General features: G+C 40.9%; 1 protein-coding gene across 1 annotated transcript in view; it reads left to right on the top strand.

Annotated features, from left to right (window-relative positions):
- Window positions 1–2,950: 2,950 nt before the first annotated feature.
- ARHGAP10 (Rho GTPase activating protein 10) overlaps window positions 2,951–20,388 on the top strand; it is a 103,627-nt gene continuing 86,189 nt past the window's right edge. Inside the window, exon 1 of the mRNA XM_015816448.2 lies at window positions 2,951–3,180. Coding sequence (XP_015671934.1) covers window positions 3,027–3,180 — 154 coding nt within the window. The 5' untranslated portion in view covers window positions 2,951–3,026. The remainder of the gene's footprint in view (window positions 3,181–20,388) is intronic.

Genomic DNA, 20,388 nt, shown 5'->3' with positions numbered 1-20,388 from the left:
GAGATAAAACAAATCTGAATGACCAGGATATTTAGGGCGAGCACCTGCAGAGAAAAGGCAATACAGAGTAACATGTTCCATTAGTTCAATTATTCCCCCACCACACAGTCTCCATTGGAAGAAGAGTTTTTTGGTATCTTCCTTCAGTAACAGGTTTTGGAAGGGCATTGAATCTGCCTAAGAATAACGAACGCCCTTCTGAATTTTGGAATTGTTATGCCATTGAGATATCTAGCTGATTGGAGAAGATGTGCACAGTAGTTCAAGATGTTTGTGGATATTGCTGGAAAAATCTGCTTGCAGCTCTAAATCAATGGCCCAGCTTTTCTACTTAAAATGTTATTAGTTAAGCAAATTAGTTCTAACCTCTACTGCTATTAGCTGCATCAAATTATGTGCCCTCATTTTTACAAAATAGATTCAAAGAACAGAAAATATGTTCAAGGAATTTCGGGATTCTCTGAAAAATACCCAAGACTGTCCAAAGAAATAAAGTGATTAGATTATGTGATTAGGGTAAACCCAGTTACATACACAGTAAAGAAATACTGGTATGTTCAAATGCAATAACTAAATGCTTATTTAAAATATGTAGAGCCCTACTAAACAAACATTTTATGTGTTTAATTTGTATAGCTGTCTACTCAGCACACAATTTAGGAAAATGGATATCATGAAACAACAATAAATTCCATTAAGGTGGAATATAAAATTCTACAGGTACATATAACATTATTGAAAAAGCGTTACATAATACTCAGTGGCATTATGGCTAACCTATTACTAAAACATGGCTTTTGAGACATACTGCTAAAGGATCTGAGTAAATCTATAGGAAGAAATAACATAATTGTATTTTTTCCAGGAGCAACCAATCTACCCTTACTTGTAAATAAATAAGACATGCTCCATAGATATTAACAAATTGATGGAATTACATGAAAAGTGGTCCCAAACTTTGTATAATTTAAAACTTTAAACGTTAATATCAATACCTTAAATGTCAACCCATACAACAAAAGCTCTTTTGGTGTCCTGTATACAATTCAAAAGTAAAAAAGGCTACTGAGAGAAAAAGGTTTGGGAGTATTGAACTCCTCTAGGAAAGGCAGAATATAAACCTAACCAATACTAGTGCAATAACATGTAAAGTTTGTGTTCGTGTGGTTACTAAAACAACAACTTTTGCGCCAATGTCTCTTGTGAAGAGGCCACGTAGTAACTCGAGAGCAGCAATTATCTTTCGGTAAGTCTTATTTACTAATATGTATTCAGAAATGCTAGTCTTGATGAAGGTCCTCACACACAAATCGCCCTCCCCATGCAAAAACAAACGACATGGAATCTTACTTAACCTTTTAAAACTTTTTTTTAAGGCGAACCACTTAAAATCACTTTCAAGGGCAGGCGAAGAGGAAGCGGACCTCCGGCTTCTCACTTACAAAACCACGCGCGGAAGACCCTCTCTCGTGTTAGGCAGACGCGTGTTTATGGCAGCCAGAATAACGTTTCCGAATCACCCGCACTCGCCAGAGCTTCCTCAGACAACAGAGGCCGGTTCTCAAAGAGAAAGAGTCCCGGGAGAGGAGGAATCAGGACGCAGCCACTGACTTTCACACGCACATTCTCCGCTCCACTTCGATCTCTCGCCCCTCCGCGCTGAATGTTGAGGAAAGGCGAAAGCGGAGCTCAAAGAAAGCGGCCGCCGTTGACGAGCCCGCCAGTGGAGGCCTCTCTGAGGCAGGGAAAAGGGCGGCGCCATATTCTGCGTGGCCTCGCGGCGCCTGTCGTCATCACCGCCCTCCCCTCCGAGTTTAGAGAAACAATGTTCAGGTCTTAGTGCCTCTCCCTCTTTTCCCAGTGCGGTTCTACGTGCATCGATCCCTATTTACTTAAGGCTTATTTCTCAGTAGATTCGTACACATACGCATACTCATGCACGCCTAGAAGTCAGCCCTGAGTGCAAGGGACTTACTCCCGAGTTAGGGTGCACCAGAGCTTTCCAGGATGAATTAAAATTGTGGAGTTAAGGGGAAATCCACCAGTTGCGGAGAGTTTGCTTTAAAGATCAAGATTCGGAAAGTTGATTTTATTCAGTGTAACCGGGGGGGGGGGGAGGAGGAGGAAGGTTTTAAATTCATTTATTCAGAAATAACCCTCACTTTATGGACCGTGTTTTGGTAACCACACGGGCACAAACGTTACATGTTATTGCACTGGTTTGCAGCCAGAAGAACTGCAGCCCAACGGCCACTACCGCCGCTGGTCGAGATCCTTTTATTTCGGCTGCAGAATAAACGGAACGATGTTCGTGCGAACGACTGACGAGAACGTCACCGTTTGTTCCCTGCGGCTTATTCTAATCTAAACCGTCCCAAAAGAGTTGGAGACCGCGGAGTCCAAAGCAGCGACTGAAGCTGACGCCCTGTTGCAGGCCCAAGGGAGACCTCCTCCGTCACCCTGAGGAGCGTGAGAGCGGCAAGACCCGGACGGCCGGAGGGAGGAGCCGAGCGAGAAAACCTCGGTGTCGGATTGGAAAAACTTGGAAAAACCGGAGGCGGGAAGGCCAGGAGTGGAGACTCAGCCTGGGAGGGAGGCGGGACTGAGGGAGGGAATGCAGATGCGGGCCGCCTTAGTCTCCTCTTCCAGCCAGTCCGCGGGGGGAGGTTTGTCCGCGGAGCTCCTTCAGAGCAGCCCAGCTTCTGCCTCGACTTCCAGCGGAGCACCCGAGGCGGTCCAAGGGTGCGTGGAGCTGGTGGCGGATTTTTCAATGACCAACTTCTTCCCCGCCAGTCTCCTTCCTGTGGCGTTGCTCGTCGGCGGCGCCGAAGCCCTCCGTTTCTCCCGCGGTTCTTTTAGAGGGGCTGGGATAGTCCTCGGCGGCTGTCGGCTTTGCCCTGGTGAGGCGCTGTAGGGACCGGTTCTGGTCTGGAGGAGAAGGCGGGCGTGCTCCTCCTGCAGCCTCTCGGAGAAGGATTAGATAGGCTGAAGTATTTTGGTCTAGCCCTGCCGCCGCCTCAGCAGCCATGGGACTGCAGCCTTTGGAGTTCAGCGATTGCTACCTGGACAACCCTTGGTTCCGGGAAAGGATACGAGCTCACGAAGCGGAGCTGGAGAAAACCAACAAATTCATCAAAGAGCTGCTCAAGGATGGCAAGACGCTGATCGCCGCCACCAAGAGTGAGTGGAAAAGTTGGGAGAGGCGGGAACCAAAAAGTATGTGCGGGGAGGGGAGAGAGAGAGGCTGGTTTTGGCACTAAGAGGCAGAGCAAATAGTCGAGTTTGCGACCAGATTCCCTGGCGCACGTGTCCCGATAATCTTTTCTTGCCCCTACAAGGTCCGGGGGCACCGAAAGCGCGATTAGCTGTTTGGATTATTTCTCCGACTCCTCCTCTTGCCTGGGCCAAAACAGCAGATGGGAGCGCAGTTTGAGAAGAGTGTTGGGTTTCTTGGAATGGGTGATTGGAGCATAGAGTAGAAAAGTACGGAATTGCTGAAGCAGAATCGTGTAAGGGGAAAGGGGGACTCCCAAAATTCACTAGCATTCGGCGCTTTTGCGCTAATGACGAAACCGATCGGCATTCTTTGATATCTACAGCAATGCAAGACACAAATTCATACGGCTAATATAACTTCAGAAAGAGCTGCAGTTTTCCAACTAATATGCTTGCATAATTTACATAGGATAAACGCCTTCCCTGAAGTATACATTAAAATCCGTCTCCAAGTCGCGCTGCTTCTGAGTAGGGAAACGCTGTTTTGTTTCCTGATATAAAATGTATTTTAGTCTAATCAATATATCTTGAAATTCCTCTTACACTTCAGATTATATTTCAAAGCCTTTCAATTTTTTATAAATATATGAAACGCATACTTGGATTATATCTATGAATTTTAATTATTCAATCATTATCATTATTGGATGAGTTTATTATATACAATAAGAGAATTCCCACAGCTGCCTTTCCTGATTGTCAATTATAGGCCCTTGGAACTGTAATCAGGGTTTACGAGATTCATATTTGTGCACAATATGATTTTATAGCTTGATTCAGTATTTGTATTGTGTAATCATTGTGTAATCATTAATTAGTTGATTTTAAATATTTTCTGAGTACACATATCGCTCCTTACTTTACTTTGCTGTAACAACCCAGATGCGTTTAACTTGGGTTTAGAAGCAGGAAACCAAATATTGTGAGGAAATTCAACAGATGATATAAATATATCATGTTCTTCATTTGTATAAGTTAATGCTATATGAATGTCTGTATCTTGTGTACATAGACATTTGCTTTAAAAAATTTAAATGAATGTGTAAATGTTCTATGTGGAAATCTTATGTTTAATGTTCATATAGTGATTGTGATGAGGCTAATTTTTGTTTATGCAGCAGATTAGATTTACTTTCAAAATACTATATAAACTGATAAATTATATAATTTTCTCTGCTGGTCTCAATAAAAGATAAAAATATTACATGCTTTCTACAGTAAAATTAAAAATTAATGTATCAATCATTCTGGATTACCCTAAATAATATCTACTTTGAAACACAGTTTTCAGTTTACATTTGTGTTAACAAAGATATTTTGGAATATCTGTATGTGTGTGTGTAGTATAATGGACCAAATAATCTGATGTTTCCATATCCTTACATTAAAAGCTGCTAATCCCAGAGTATTTGTTATGCTTGCTGGGTTTAAGAGAATAAATACAGGCTGGTTATATCTGAATATTTTACTTAAAAGAATAAACCTTAAATATGTTTTTATCAGGTTTTGCTGGGTCTTTGGGCATTTGTGGGGCTGTAAAATGATCAAGCTATGTAAATCATAGGCTTGTCAATCTTATAATTGTATCCTAATTGTAGATGACTTTTTTTATTAAACACTCTTATTGCTTTCTTGTTCCTTATCTTGTATTCTATAGAAACATGGGTGTATTCCTTAAAACTGGAACTTAGATTTCTGTCAGTCTATGCTGTGGTATTGAAGATTAGCTCATATCTGAGTTAATGGTTTCCTGATTGCAGCATTATGTCAACTCAACAGTATGGACCAGATAATTGTAAATGGGAAACTAGTGTTGTAATTGTACAACAAACTATAAACTTTCGTTAAAAGTTGTTCCTCTCCTCTTACAATATAGTTCTGAGTTATACAATAAAGCTTTGCCCTGAACAGCTGCATGATTGCAGTTGGGTTGTTGCACTGTCTTAACATCCTGGATATTGTGCTGAAGTAATTAAAGGTTAAGCCTTTTAGTCTTCTGCAAGCAATTACATCCATCATTTTTGTTGTTATTTCCGTAAGTTTGAGGAAGAGCCCTAAATCAACAACAAAACAGATTGGAGTGGAATAGAAACATTACTTGCTGGATATTCAAATGCACTATAACAGAATTTTGGTTTAGCAAAATAATTTTTGATACTTATTTTGGTTGTTTTTTAGTAATGAAGAAGTAGAATGTGGATTTTATGTGTATTTTTATATTACTGTTTATTGATATTGGTAAAGAATAACATGTTTTTTTTATTTCCCTTTTGTTCCTATTTATATTTTAGTTCTCAGTTATAAGTACTGTATTACACCTCCTGGTATTTTTCAGAGTGTTCTTAATCACAATCTTGCATAATATGACTAAGGTCTGTATATAATTGCTGTAGAACAAATACGTGAAAAATAATATTTCTACAATTTGAGGATAATATGTTTATATTCTTTTTTGAGAATTCTTTCTGAGATATGAAAAAATACAGAACACATATTTAACATAGAAAATGTAAATATTAATTGTGTCCTGTTGCTCTGTTCCTTAACAAAAAAATTAAACTTTTACTTTTTTAAATAGTTTTTATCAAGTATTCTAATAACAGTAGTAAAAGAAAATACAAAGTAAACTCAGAAAAAGAAGGAATAAAGAAAAAAATGTGTAAAGAGGGAAAAGAAAATAAGAAAAAGAGAAAAGGAAATATTTAAAGAAGTGACTTCTGATCTTCATCAGAACAAGTACAAGCAGAATTAATAATTCTTCATCCTCTATATGGTAAAAATATTTGCAATAAGTATTTCTTCTTCCCATAACCCATTCCTTCTCCTTACGCAAATCCAGATGCAAAAAGTTCCAGGTATACAAATATGCCATTTTAATGTTGTTCAACAAACCAATTTTATATTATTTCCTTTTTCTCCAATCGTAATCTTTAATTCATTCAAATATTGTCATAGAATCTCTCTTCAGATTTTCTTTTTCCCATCTCAAAGGTTTCTTCATTAACCAATTTTTTTACAAGTCGTAAGAAGTTCTTATCTAGGTCATTCTCTTGACTTGTCATTTGTATTTCCACTTTATCTTTTCTGTCTTCTAAGCCATATTTTTAAAGTATTTCTTCAATTTCCTTATGTTCTTATTTTTCTGCAACAGGAAAACATTTCAGTTCTTTATCATGAAACTTTTCCCCCCTAAAATTTATTTCATCTCTTTTTTCCCAAGATGTTTTACTCTTTGTGTCTCTTTTACTTCTGCCATATCTTTTTTAACATCTTTTTTTGGAAATAGTCTATCCATAGAAGCCTGCATCATTGCTAACATTGTAATTGCTATTTTCTGACTCCATCTGCAAAGATCTCCTGGAGTATTTCAAATATCATAGCATTTTCTGTCAGTTTGCAAAAACACAAGACAGACTTTTCATCACCTTTTTTTCTTTCAGCCAGGAATCTTTAGTTCCAATTTCTGAAATCATAGTCATTAATTTTTGTTAGGGTAGACTAAGCAATTTAGTTCCCACTGTTTGTATGGTGTTGTGTGTTTATTGTTTCCAAAATTTTATAGGAGAGTTCTAATAATTCAAATTTGTCTTGTATTTTAATTCGTTTATAACTTTCTTAGATCAAAATCTTACTTAGATTTTTGACATTCATTTCCAATTCTTTACATTCTTAAACATTAATTTATATTTTATTGAAGAGTAAAGTTAAATTTACAGGTAGCTTTTCAAACTTGTCATTCTGAAGTTTTCTGTGAGCTTTAAAATCGTTCGATTCCAAAATGGTTTGAAAGTGAGGTTAGTGAATCCAGTATCCTTTAAAAGGCGCACAGTTGAAAGCATGTTTGCTTCCTTTCGTTTCTTAGCACTCAAATTTGTTGGAAATTGATGTCCTGCTGTCTGTCTGTGAGGAGCAGCTGTCCAGAGCACAAGTAAGTGATCTGTTGTTCTCTCCTTACCAAGAGAGGTTCTGTGGGACCAATGTACTTGTTGGTCCTTTAGTCTTGGCCAGAGATGTTGTGTCTGCTGATTTAGAGATTTCTTAATCTTAGCTATTGGAGATGTCTTAGCTCTCTATTCTTCCCTTAGAAGTCTACAGTTCTGTAACTTCTTAATAGTTAGTCAAAGATCTCTGGTTACCTGCAGCCATTTTCCCATTGTGAAGTGGCCGCTCTTAATATTTGGTGGAATGAGCCTTTGGGATCCAATTTATGTCTCTTACGATTTCCCATTTCAATTTTTTCGAGGACAAATGGGCTATATGAGCTTTTTAAAGTATCTCCAAAATAAGCAGAACATATGGACTAGGTTCTTTCTTTCCTTCAAGGTTTAAAGGCAAAATCATCTCTATAATTACTTACAATGAAACCTTGTTTGTCGACCTGACTGTTCACTTAAGCCTTTGGTGAGAATGACTGAGGCCTCTTTTTAATTAAGGTTGTTTCTTTTGCTTCCACCAAGTTTGTTCTTCTGCCATCTGTATTGTTTTTGTTTCTTTTTGGTTTTTATTGTCATTTTTTATGTCTTAAATCATTTGTAAAGGGCCCAGAGTCACTGGAAGTTAATTGGCACATACATTTTAATAACAATGCTTTTCCTAAATTAAGAGTTGAAAAGATGTAAGATTTTTCTAGTGTTGCATTCCTGACTGAACGGATGCTATCCTACTGTGGTCCAGAGATAATTCACAGTACTTATAATATGTGGAGACATTTCCCTAAGAAAACTGAATTAAGAAATCTGTTATATAGTTCAGTAATATAAAAGTTTGGTTTGCTACTTTTATATTTAGTTTTCAGAAGTAAGTTAATAACACTGGTGGAAAAGAACTAAATCGAGAATTATGCAATAATAAATGGGAAATTTAGCACTCCTAGAAATTTTTTTTGTAGAACAACTTTTAAATTTGTATTTAGGACAGCATCTACATACCCCCATTTCTTGCTTAGTGACTGAGTTCCATTCCAATAACCAGGTTCTTTAGCGAAATATTAGCTAAATAAAGATATTTCTGAGAAAAAGGGAGACCTGTGAATGGTTGCTAACTAAGATAGTTGCTAAATGAGAAGTTACTGTATTAAGTAAGGGCTTTATGCAGGCAAAATTCTTAGTTGATTTAAATGATAACAAAAAGAAATATAAATATCTTAAAAATATAAAACACACCTGTGAAGATGAGTACTTTATATGTAAATATGTACCTATTAATATGCAGAATTGGATATTTATTTCCAGCATTCTGTAGAACAGAAGCCCCCAACCTTTTGGGCAACGGGGACCGGTTCCATGGAGAGAGGTTTTTCTGCAGATTGAAGGGGCGTGGTTTCATGTGCTGCCTGCATCCTGCGGATGGGGCTTCACTTATTTGCACGGCCCAGTTTCTGGCATGTTGCGGACTAGTACCAGTCCACGGACCAGGGGTTGGAGACCCGCTGTAGAAAAAACAGACTTAGTCCTCATAATTGCAGAGAGGTGGAAACATTGAGATAGTTTCTAGTGGAAACTCATAAACTAGAAGCAAAATATCTGATAATTTAGTCAGCTTTGCTTCCTTCCTTTAAATGGACTCCAGAAGATGGTAGAGGACAGGAAGGCCTGGAGGAACATTGTCCATGGGGTCGCGATGGGTCGGACACGACTTCGCAACTAACAACAACATAACTTGAAGCCATTCTGAATCAAGATAGCAGTTTTTAAATTGATAAATCAGTAGTGAATACTTTCCTATTCCTTTTCATATTTACATGAAGCTGCTGGATATGTTGATGATATTTAAGTTGTATATCTACAGCCTGGGGCTCAGAAGGCGATTCAGCGGCAGTACAGTCCACTGAAAGTACTAGACTTACAACCACAATTGGAACCTGAATTTTGGTCAATAACCAATGCCGTTGTAAAACATCAACTCACATTTCTGCGTCATTTAGCAATGGCAATCCCAACACTCCCTATGGCTGTATTTAAGTGAATCCTACTGGTTATTAACCAAGGATCCATCCCAATTCAAGCCATTCTGGGCTTCGTCCTACCTACCCATCCCCAAGCCTCAATAAGGTAAGAGATTACCTGCAACTCCTTCACCTTCCTATTTCCCCCCCCCCCATCTGTGCTCTTTTGGCCACTTTGCACCTTGCCTCTCTGGATAGCAAGTGGCCTGAGAACTGTGTGGCTCTGGGTTGCTTTCCACATCCCAGGAAGCCTCAGTTGCCCAGTCCCAGTTGCCCTTCTTCTTTCTCCTACTGATGACAAGGCATGTGCAACCTGCATGCTGGGCCATATGTGGCTGGCTTTGTGTGGCAAAACAAAAAAGAGCACAAAGGGGCATTTCTTGGCAAAGGAGAAAAAGGCTGCTGCATTTTTTTTTTAAAAAGGCATCTGTATTTGGTGGAAGAATACTCTCAAGAGCCAAGAGAAGGTAGGGTAAGGAGGCTACAGGGAGGGGAAATTGGGGGGAGAATTGTAACAATGACTTTCAAAGATCCTGGAGCACTGGGGAACTACCAGAGGACTGGAAAAGAGCTGATGTAGTTCCCATCTTCAAAAAAGGGGAAAAAATGGACCCAGGAAATTACAGACCTATCAGCCTGACCTCAATACCTGGGAAGATTCTGAAAAAGATAATCAAACAACGAATCAGCGAACACCTACAGGCAAACAAAGTCATTACTAAAAGCCAACACGGGTTTGCCAAAAACAGATCATGCCAGACAAATCTTATTGCATTCTTTGACCAAGTAACAAAATTAGTGGATCAGAGAAATGCTGTGGATATAATTTACTTGGACTTCAGTAAGGCATTTGATAAAGTAGATCACAACCTACTACTTGACAAGATAGAAAAATGTGGGTTAGTTAGACAGCATCACCACCAGATGGATTCATAGCTGGCTGACCGGCTGTACTCAGCATGTGGTCCTCAATGGAATTGCATCTACATGGAGGGAAGTGTGTAGTGGGCTGCCCCAGGCCTCTGTTCTGGGCCCAGTGCTCTTCAACATCTTCATCAACGATTTGGACGAGGGGATAGATGGGGAACTCATCAAATTTGCAGACGATACCAAGCTGGCAGGAATAGCCAACACTCCAGAAGATAGGCTTAAGATACAGAGGATCTGGACAGACTTGAACACTGGGCGCTATCCAACAAAATGAAATTCAATGGTGAAAAAAGTAAGGTTCTACATTTAGGCAAGAAAAACCAAATGTACAGGGGGTACCTTGCTCAACAGTAGTAACTGTGAGAGGGGTCTCGGAGTCCTAGTGACAATCACTTAAATATGAGCCAGCAGTGTGCTGCAGCTGCCAAAAAAGCCAATACAGTGCTAGGCTGCATTAACAGAGGGATAGAATCAAGATCACGTGAAGTATTAATACCACTTTACAATGCCTTGGTAAGGCCACACTTGGAATACTGCATCCAGTTTTGGTCACCACGATGTGAAAAAGATGTTGAGACTCTAGAAAGAGTACAGAGAAGAGCAACAAAGATGATTAGGGGACTGGAGGCTAAAACATATAAGGGACGGTTGCTAGAATTGGGTATATCTAGTTTAATGAAGAGAAGGACGAGGGGGGGGCATGATAGCAGTGTTCCAATATCTCAGGGGCTGCCACAAAGAAGAGGGAGTCTATTCTCCAAAGCGCCTGAAGGCAAGACAAGAAGCAACGGATGGAAACTAATCAAGGAGAGAAGCAACCTAGAACTAAGGAGAAACTTCCTAAGCAGTCGAACAACCTGCCTCCAGAAGCGGTGAATGCTCCAACACTGGAAATTTTTAAGAAGAGACTGGACAGCCACTTGTCCGAAATGGTATAGGGCAGTGGTGGTGAACCTATTGCACGGGTGCCAGAGGTGGCACTCAGAGCCCTCTCTGTGAGCACGTGCACCGTCCCCCCCAGTCCTAGGCCTTCAGCTGGGTTTTATAAAACCTTTTCACTTTAGGCCTCGGCCGCTGTGTACAAAAAAAAAAAAGGTTCAATCAATCAGTCAATTTCAACTTCTCGCAGGAAAAAAAAGATCTTGCAAAGTTGGAATTGATTGATTGAACTTTTTAGTCCCACCCAGTCTGCCTTACCACTGCAGCCATGCCCACCCAATGGGCCACACCCACCCAATGGGCCACGCCCACCTGGCACCCAACGATGCATAAGTGGGTTTTGGGTTTGGGTATAGGGTTTCCTGCCTGAGCAGGGGGTTGGACTAGATGACCTCCAAGGTCCCTTCCAACTTTATTATTATTATTATTATTATTATTATTATTATTAGTAGTAGTAGTAGTAGTAGTAGTAGTAGTAGTAGAAACATTATTACGGGGCCTATTGGGTGGACTGTTCCAGGCAAGAGGGATCAGCAATTCAGTGCTATTCCCCATTTCTGTGAATCATACTTTGGTTAGTTGTTGCTAAATGCAAGATATTTGTTCAGCAACACTATATTTCCCCACATTTAATCAAGGACAAAAAGACAGATCTGGTGTTTATTGCTGAAATCTGGGCAAGGGCAGGGGAGGTGGCTCTTTGGAAATTTGCCCAGGTTTTTCCTTCATTCTATTTAATCTTATTTAAAACTGCTGGGAGAAGTCATCTGTCATTTGAGATAAGGTATCAGCAATCTATATAAATAAAAATGTACCGTATATACTCGAGTATAAGCCGAGTTTTTCAGCCCATTTTTGGGGCTGAAAAATGCCCCCCTCGGCTTATACNGGGGTGGGGCGGCGGGGGTGGGGCGGCGGCCAGGGAGGAACAGCCAAAATGCCCCCTCGGCTTATGCGCGGGTCACCAATTTTTCCCAGTTCTCTGTGGGAAAATCGGTCCCTGGCTTATACTCGGGTCGACTTATACTCGAGTATATACGGTAAATGTTCGTTTGTTCAAAATCTTAAATCTCTGAAAGTTCTTCACTGATTGCTTTGAAATTTTGATACAACATTGCATTCGAATACGCGCGTGTTTTTATATACCTATATTATATAGATGTCACACCTGTGACAGGTAAAACATGCTTTTTTTGAAAAACTGCCATCTGTTGGACGTAAAAGCAACACACGCTTTTACCATACTGAGCCACAGCAACGCGTGGCTGGGTACAGCTAGTATAGAATAGAATACTTTATTGGCCAAGTGTGATTGGACACATAAGGCATACTGATGATAACCAATTGTACATTTCTAGCTGTGATTAAGAAAGGGCTTGATGTGGGCTTTACATAGTGTCTGTGAGGGATAGGATTAGAAGAAACAGGTAATTCAAGACAATGGCGATTTATCAAATAATCATATGGATTAATTAAAACTTTGAAATTCTCACTTCTGCAGAAAAAAAAAAAAAGAATGTAGTCCAAAGGTTCTTCTGGACATGGATCCTGCTTTAACAGCAGATATATACTGTGACCAGTAATTTATTTTTTTTATAAACCTAGGCTGGTGCCCAAATGTGGCCTTTTCTGAAATGAGGTGCCCTCATATTTGCAAACAGCGGAAACCAAGTGGACTCTGGGTAGTAGCATTACTACAGTTGAGAATAATGGGTCAACAGCATCAAGAGTAGGTATAGGCAATATTTTGCTTGCGAAGTCCTCTCTTAACATTTTTTGGTGGGCCGAGAACTACAAAGTGTGTGGATCTATATTACAGGTGTGAGCAGCATCAGCTGGAAGAGGAACATTAGGGTTTTCTTTGATATGTGGCTTATATATGTTTTCCTGTGTCAAAACTTGTATTGCCAGCTTTCAGCTCTCATGATCAGAAGCCTATCCAGATACCATAAAACGGGATTCAAACTAGTCCAAACTCTCTGTATTACCAGTCCCTACCCTATCTGGGTGTTTGCAGAAAAAATCAGTTTAAGCTCTTGGATGTTGACTCATCAGGCCTTGTGAAAAGGTATACCTTGTTATTTAAAAAAAAAATCGGTAACACTGTGGTGATCTGATAGTTAAGCAAGGGTTATTGGCATCTAGAGGAACATTGTGGTTGGGAGCGTTTTACCATCTAGCGCCATCACCCTACAACTAACTTATACAAAATTATGTCTGGAAACTCATTTATCAACATTATCAAAGGCATTTTAATGCGTTTTTGTGAGGCTACTTTAATATTAATTTTTAATGCAGAAATGTACATTTATTTAGATACATGTTTAAAATATGGGCCATTCGTATAATTCATGGGGCTTTACTTGCTGTTTAACACGTTTTAACATTTATTGTTAACCATGCCTTTAAAAGTATTTAGGACTAACAATAGATAATAAATACAGGTAGTCCTTGACATACAACAATTCATTTAGTGACTGTTCAAAGTTACAACAGCATCGAAAAAAGGGACTTATGACTGTTTTTCACACAACCATTGTGGCATCCCCATGGTTATGTGATCAAAATTTGGACGCTTGGCAAGTGATTCATATTTATGATTGTTGCAGTGTACCGGGCTCATGTGATCACCTTTTGAAAACTTCTGACAAGCAAAGTCAGTGTGAAACTTAACAATCGTGTTATTTAACAACTGCAATGATTCACTTAACAACTGTGGCAAGAAAGATCTTAAAATGGGGGCAAAATTCACTTAACAAATGTTTCACTTAGCAATTGTGGTTGTGAGTGGAAGGCTACCTGTACAGTTGTCTTTATACAAGTTACAAAATAGCAATATATGAATTATTTTGATATTCTTATTTTGTGCTTATTTTGATTTAATTTTATTCACTCTGTCATCTGATCTTTTTGGCTTCTGGTTTTATGAACGATGTTTCATTTTTAATTTAAATGAGAAATGATTTTAATATTCCACTTTAGGTGTTAGGCTGCTTTTGAAAGTTTTATACATGTATTTCATCCTGCCATTAATTATATATTTCTGCCCTGTTTTTCTTCCATGAGTTTAAGGTAACCTAGGCCAGGGGCTCCCAACCTTTTGGGCACCAGAGACTGGTTCTGTGGAGAGAGGTTTTCTGTGGAGAGAGGGCCGTGGTTTCGCATGCTCAAGACAGCTCTTTCTAGACATGTTTGTATTCTTGTTTTTTTTTTTCTATAAACAAAGTTGCATAATTTTTTCTTAGTTTATAGTTTCTGTTGTGATCCAAGTATTTTCAATATCTTATTTTCTTCCAGACATAAAGTAACTTTGTTGTTTTCCCAATTGTTTGTGGGTTTTGTTTTATTTATTTTTCAGCCGATTTGTTCATTATCTTAAGGCTGGAAGGAATTTTGCTTCGTCTCCTAGGCATCTTAATGTGAAGTATAGACTTTTCCAAATTTATTTGGAAACAGTTGGTTTGGGTTTATTTTGAAGTGTAAGAAATTCTATGCTTTGCTTGGTTTTTCTGATAATGGATCTTTATACCATAAGATATTTCCTCATTGATGTCATTGGAGTGCTGCTTCTTAAAAACTGTTATAATGCTCCAATTGGGAAAGATTTGATCAGCTGCTGAGCTTTTGTATTGTGTCACTAGATGGGTAAATCTCTTTGGAAACTCAAAAGAGTAAAATCTTAGGTAAAGTCATTCTGAAATATATGTTGACACTAGATTAAGGTAATTGGTAGAGTCATACTTCCCTGCATGTCTGGAAGGACTAGAAAAAAGACTTTCCTAGCCTACAATATTTGTTCAGTTTATGTTCTGATATTCTTTGTCTTCTTTATTTTACCTTCATGTTTGTTTGATGTTTTGAGGATATTCAAGCATTAATTTGGATTTTAGAAAATACTACTTCAGTCTTTCGGATTCAGTTTAGTTCCTGTATGATTTGGTTTTTTTTTTGTTGCTTCTGTTTTACCTGTATAGTATCATAAAGAGAAAATTTAATCTCAGTGCTGAACTGTCATGCAAAATAACACTTTCATGCATATGGCCTGTGGATCTTTTTTCTGCATTTCATAATAGTTTATGAATTATTGTATAGGAAGCTGTTTTAGAGTATTTAGCCTTCAGTCATTTATGTTCTAAAAAGTTTCTAGCTTGCACATGGTTGCATGAATATAGTCAGGGTACCTTAGGTTATTATAGTTATGCTACTTTCATGCTGGGTTAAACATATCGAAATTGACCAGTATTCTCTTCTTACAATAGCAGGATATTGCTTGTGGCATTATATGATTAAAGCGAATATACAGACTATTTGTTATCTTATGAAAAATCATTATATGAATGTTGTGACTTGTGGGTAGAAGAAATCAATATTCATAGGCTTATGGAAGATTAAGCCTAGAATATAAGATGAGTGTTCAATTAAGAAAGTGAATTAAATGATTGTGTGTTTGTAAAGCTAAGAGAAAACAATAGCAAGAGATTAATAAGCAATAAAATAATACAATATAAAATATAAAATCAGTAGGAAAAAAGGTCTATCAACATAATTCATAAAATCACCTTATAATTAGCCTAAATCAGTTCCAATATGGAGGTTTTTAAGTTTATTGGATCTCATGGAGTTGGAGGGATATAAATCCAGTAAATAAATATGTAAATAATATTTGCTAAATAAAATTTACTAACCTACAAAATAAGAGAAAGTAATCTACCTTGAAATGTTCTATTTATTGATTACTGACACCAAATCTAATTGGATGATCAAGCAACTAAAGCAGGGGTGTCAAACTGCCGGTCCGCGGGCCAGTTTCATCATACCGAAGCCGCGCCCACCCCATTGCCGGCAATGCAAAAAGATACGTCGCGACACGTCACGTGACATAGTGAGTTGGACACCCGTGAACTAAAGCATATTATTTTGTTTTATGACACTTTCTTCTCTTGTTAAGGGTTAAGAAGTTCAAAGGTGTCCTTATTATCTCCCTACTTCCAGCCACTCCATAACTCTTGATCACAAATAATCATAATACTTGAAAGAGGAATCAAAATATTGCCCTTGATAAAGCTCAAGCTTGCTAAGAAACGATTTGAATTGATAATATGTTTTGCTTTAACTTTATCATTTGTGCAATTTGAGAAAAATGTAGTAACTACATTGTGAATTGGATGGACTATAATTAACAGGATTATAACAATCTACAATTACAGCATTCTTTGTTCTCTTTTAGCATTCCTATAGAACAAGTTTTATTCAGCTCAATTTTCAGCTTTAGATGAGAGGTTGGCATCTTCTTTCTTTTCTGGGTGTTTTCCCGGGCAGTCTGTGAAGACACCCAACTCTTTTGTGAGAAGTATCATATCTTATATCAAGGTGGAGCCCTATTAAGGAACACAGAAGTTGCAGATTGCTGTACATATATTTCTGATAGGTCCTTGAGAGTACAACTAAAACAGTTATTTTAGCCATATTTTAATTGTGTATTTACTATTTTGTTGAAAAACATACATAATAATGGTCTGTTCTCACATATAATCTTGCATAATTTTAAGTGAAAAATCTTATATATTAACTCAGATTGTTTCATTAAAATGTTTTGAGTTGGATAGATTCTCACAAAAGAAGGTAAAATATTTTTAAGGGTTCCACCAAAGCAAACATAAAGTTCCCATACTTTTTTTTAAAGCTAACTTAAGGTAATAAAGGCAGGCAATATGGTAAAATATTACTTACTATTCAGTCTACAGAAAAAAATGACAGGATAATGAAAGATGTAATTCATTCACTTCAGTATAGCTTAAGTAACACAATATACAGGTAGTTCTCGACTTACAACCATTCATTTAATGACTGAAGTTAGAACAGAACTGAAAAAAATGATGTATGACCAATTTTCACACTTAACAACTGTTGCAGCATCCCTATGTTCATGTGATTGATATTTGGATGCTTGGCAACTGGTATCCTTTTGGGACCTTCTGAAAGGCAAAGATTCACTGCCAAGAAAGGTCATAAAAAGGGGCAAAACTCATTTAATTGTATCGTTTAGTGAAGGAAATCTTGTGATCAACTGTGGTTGTGAGTTGAGGACTACCTGTAGTGGAAATATAGTTTTGGGCCCACTAAGCTTCATACATGCACATGTTTGCATAATGAAAATGTTCTATATTTGCTTTTAGCTACAAAAACAATAAAGTAACATATTTTGTATTTGGCATACAGAAAACTCAACAGTTTAACAGCAATATCTATAACACACACACGCGCGCGCACACACACATACACAAAAACAGGCCAGGGCTGAGGCTGAACAAGCCGAGGCTCTTCTCTTTGATTTGCCACTGGGTCCCTCTACCTCTGCCCAGGGGGTGTGGTCACCAGAGGGACTTCTTGCGTGGCTGACGAAGTTTCCCAGCCGAAGGACACGATGGGGGAGGGGACCTCCCCTGCTTTCAGCCACTCAGCTCCCTCAGGGTCCTTGAGCAGTGGGGTGGGCCAGCTCCATTTCTCCCCTGCATCTGACTGATTTAATTTCCCATAATTTGGCGCAGGAGAGCTGAACCGGGCCGCGGGCGCCATTTTGGGAGGCCTTCAGAGTCGTTTCACTGGCCTGCAGGCCGGTGGATTCTGCAACTCTCTGAGGGCCGCAAAGGAAGAGGTTTTCTCCTGACAACCTCTGGGATCCCCTTAAAGGCATACTGCCATTACTGTTAGATACCTTTTTTTTTACAAAGATTTAGGACCCGATCTGGTGTCTCCCTACCTGGTCACCTCCTGGCGGGCTGCGCATCGGACTGTGGTCAGCACGCGAGGGATTTTGCGCCCCCACAGATCCGCCCGCCGCGCAAACCGTGTTACTACTTATCATCTTGCTGGCCCGGCAACACCGTGCATCCTACGAGCAGGCTGGCTGTCGTCACTTCGGTGACTTTGCCGCGGCCATAGACGCAACCGGTCATTGGGAGCACCACTGGTCTGGTGACCCAGGGGGGCAGGGTGATCATTATCATCCCCTGCCCTTAATTCTTACCTGGCAATTAATTCACTACCAGGGGTACCCTTTCGTGCACTTGAGTTTGCCTTCAACAGGATGGAGGACAGCCCCAACAATACACAACCCTTCCGTCCCTTCACGCCCAGACAGGATCGCCCAGCTGACAGGTCGGGTGCCAGGCCCAGGCAACAGTTCCAGGGCAAACGGCCCTTTCGGGTGGGAGGGCGTCTGTTCAGATGGTTCAGGTGACTCTCAGGCGGTCCCTCCCATAGGGGGCAGGTTGTCCCTCTTTGCTCACCAATGGGAGGTCACCACCATAGACGCCTGGGTCCTAAACACCATTCACCACGGCCTGTCCCTGGAGTTCATTTCCAGGCCACCAGGGCGTTTTATTTCTTGCCCTCAATCAAAAAATCCAGTAAGGAGGGGCCTCATGCAAGAGGCCATTCGTCACCTCCTGGACATAAGGGCCATAGAACCGGTGCTGGCAGGTCAAAGGGGTCGGGGATTCTACTCCATCCTCTTCGTTGTCCCCAAGACCTCGAGAGGATGGAGAGTGATCCTAGACCTCAAAGGTCTGAATTACCATCTTGCATATCGAAAATTCAAGATGCAAACGCTCCAGTCCATCTTGGGCAGCGTGAGAAGGGGAGACTTCCTGACGTCATGGAAGCGTATCTCCACATTCCCATCTTTCTCGACCACCACCGGTTTCTAAGGTTCAATTATATGGGCCATCATTATCAACACAGGGCACTCCCGTTCGGCCTGTCTTCGGCTCCGAGGGTGTTTACCAAGATCTTGGCGGTACTCGCCGCTCACCTGAGACTGGTGCCGGTCCATGTCCAATGCTACCTGGACAACATTCTAATCCAGTTGTCGCTCCAAGACGCCCAGTCAGACCTCAGGCTGGTGATAAAGGTCCTCCAGGACCATGGGTTCTTGGTAAACTTTCAAAAGAGCCAGACAGTTCCTTCGACCAGGCTATTGCACCTAGGGGCCATCATAGACACGGTAGAATGCCAGGTCTACCTGTCCCAGGAGTGTCGGGACAGTATTTGGGAGTTGGTCCTCAAAGTTTGCAGGGACCGGGTAGTGACACTGGCCATCCTTTCCCAGTTACTGGGAAAGATGATATCGTGCATGGCGATTATTCCCTGGGCCAGATTACATTCCAGGGACCTCCAGTGGTTTCTGCTCCCCTCCCAAAGGTTGGGCACCAGCTCCTCCAACCGAAGGGTAAGGGTCCCTCCTCAGACTTTGCAATCTCTCAGGTGGTGGCTCTCTCCAGCCATGGCCAAAGGGTCCTCCTTCAAGGAGCCCGTTCGGCTCACACTCACGATGGACGCCAGTCTGTTCGGTTGGGGAGTGCACCTTCAGTCGCAGTGGGCTCAAGGATGGTGGTCCCGGTCGGACCTGAGGCACAACATCAACTGGTTGGAGCTCAGGGCCATACACCTGGCCCTCCGTCACTTCCGCAACAGAGTTGCGAGGCATCATGTGCTGGTCCTCACGGACAATGTGGTGGCAAAGGCCCATGTGAACCGGCAGGGGGGTACCCGATCCTGTACCCTCATGACTGAGGCCAAGTTGTTGGGCTCCTGGGCAAAGACCAACCTTGCCTCCATCAGAGCCGACCACATCTCAGGGGAGACGAACAGACAGGCAGACTTCCTGAGCAGGTCGACAGTGGACCAGTCGGAATGGAGCCTACATCCGGACCTCTTCAGGGAGATCTCAGACAGGTTTGGCTTACCGATCTTAGACCTGTTTGCCTCCCCGGCGAACACCCAACTATCAAGGTTCTTCTTCCGGTTCCCGTCCCTAGGGGCAGAGAGGGCGGATACTCTGTGGAGTCCGTGGCCAGAGGGACTGCTCTACGACTTTCCCCCTCTCCCTCTGATCCCGGCGGTTGTCCGCAAACTCCTTCAGGAGAGGGCGGGGGTTCTTCTAGTGGCCCAGTACTGGCTGCGGAGACCATGGTTCGCCGACCTCGTGAACCTTTCCATATCTCAACCGTGGAGAATCCCTCCAGGTCGCGTCTCGCTCAGCCAGGGGGCCCTGCATCATCCGGATCCCCAATGGCTCCAATTAGCCGCCTGGCACTCCTCCTATCCCAGGAGTCCTTCTCACCAGGCGTCATTTCCATGATCCAGGCCTCCCGACGGCCTGCTACCAATCGCATTTACGATGCCACGTGGAAGAACTTCTGTCTGTGGTGCACAACACACCACCTGACTATATCGGATTTGACAATTCCAAGGATCTTGGACTACCTACTAGCGGGTCTAGACGGGCTTAGCATCAA

Source organism: Protobothrops mucrosquamatus, unplaced genomic scaffold, assembly GCF_001527695.2.
Source record: "Protobothrops mucrosquamatus isolate PMUCROS unplaced genomic scaffold, P.Mucros_1.0 scaffold453, whole genome shotgun sequence".
In the NCBI taxonomy this organism is placed as follows: Eukaryota; Metazoa; Chordata; class Lepidosauria; order Squamata; family Viperidae; genus Protobothrops; species Protobothrops mucrosquamatus.
Note: the sequence above shows the minus strand (reverse complement) of the source record. Positions and strands in the feature narration are given on the sequence as shown.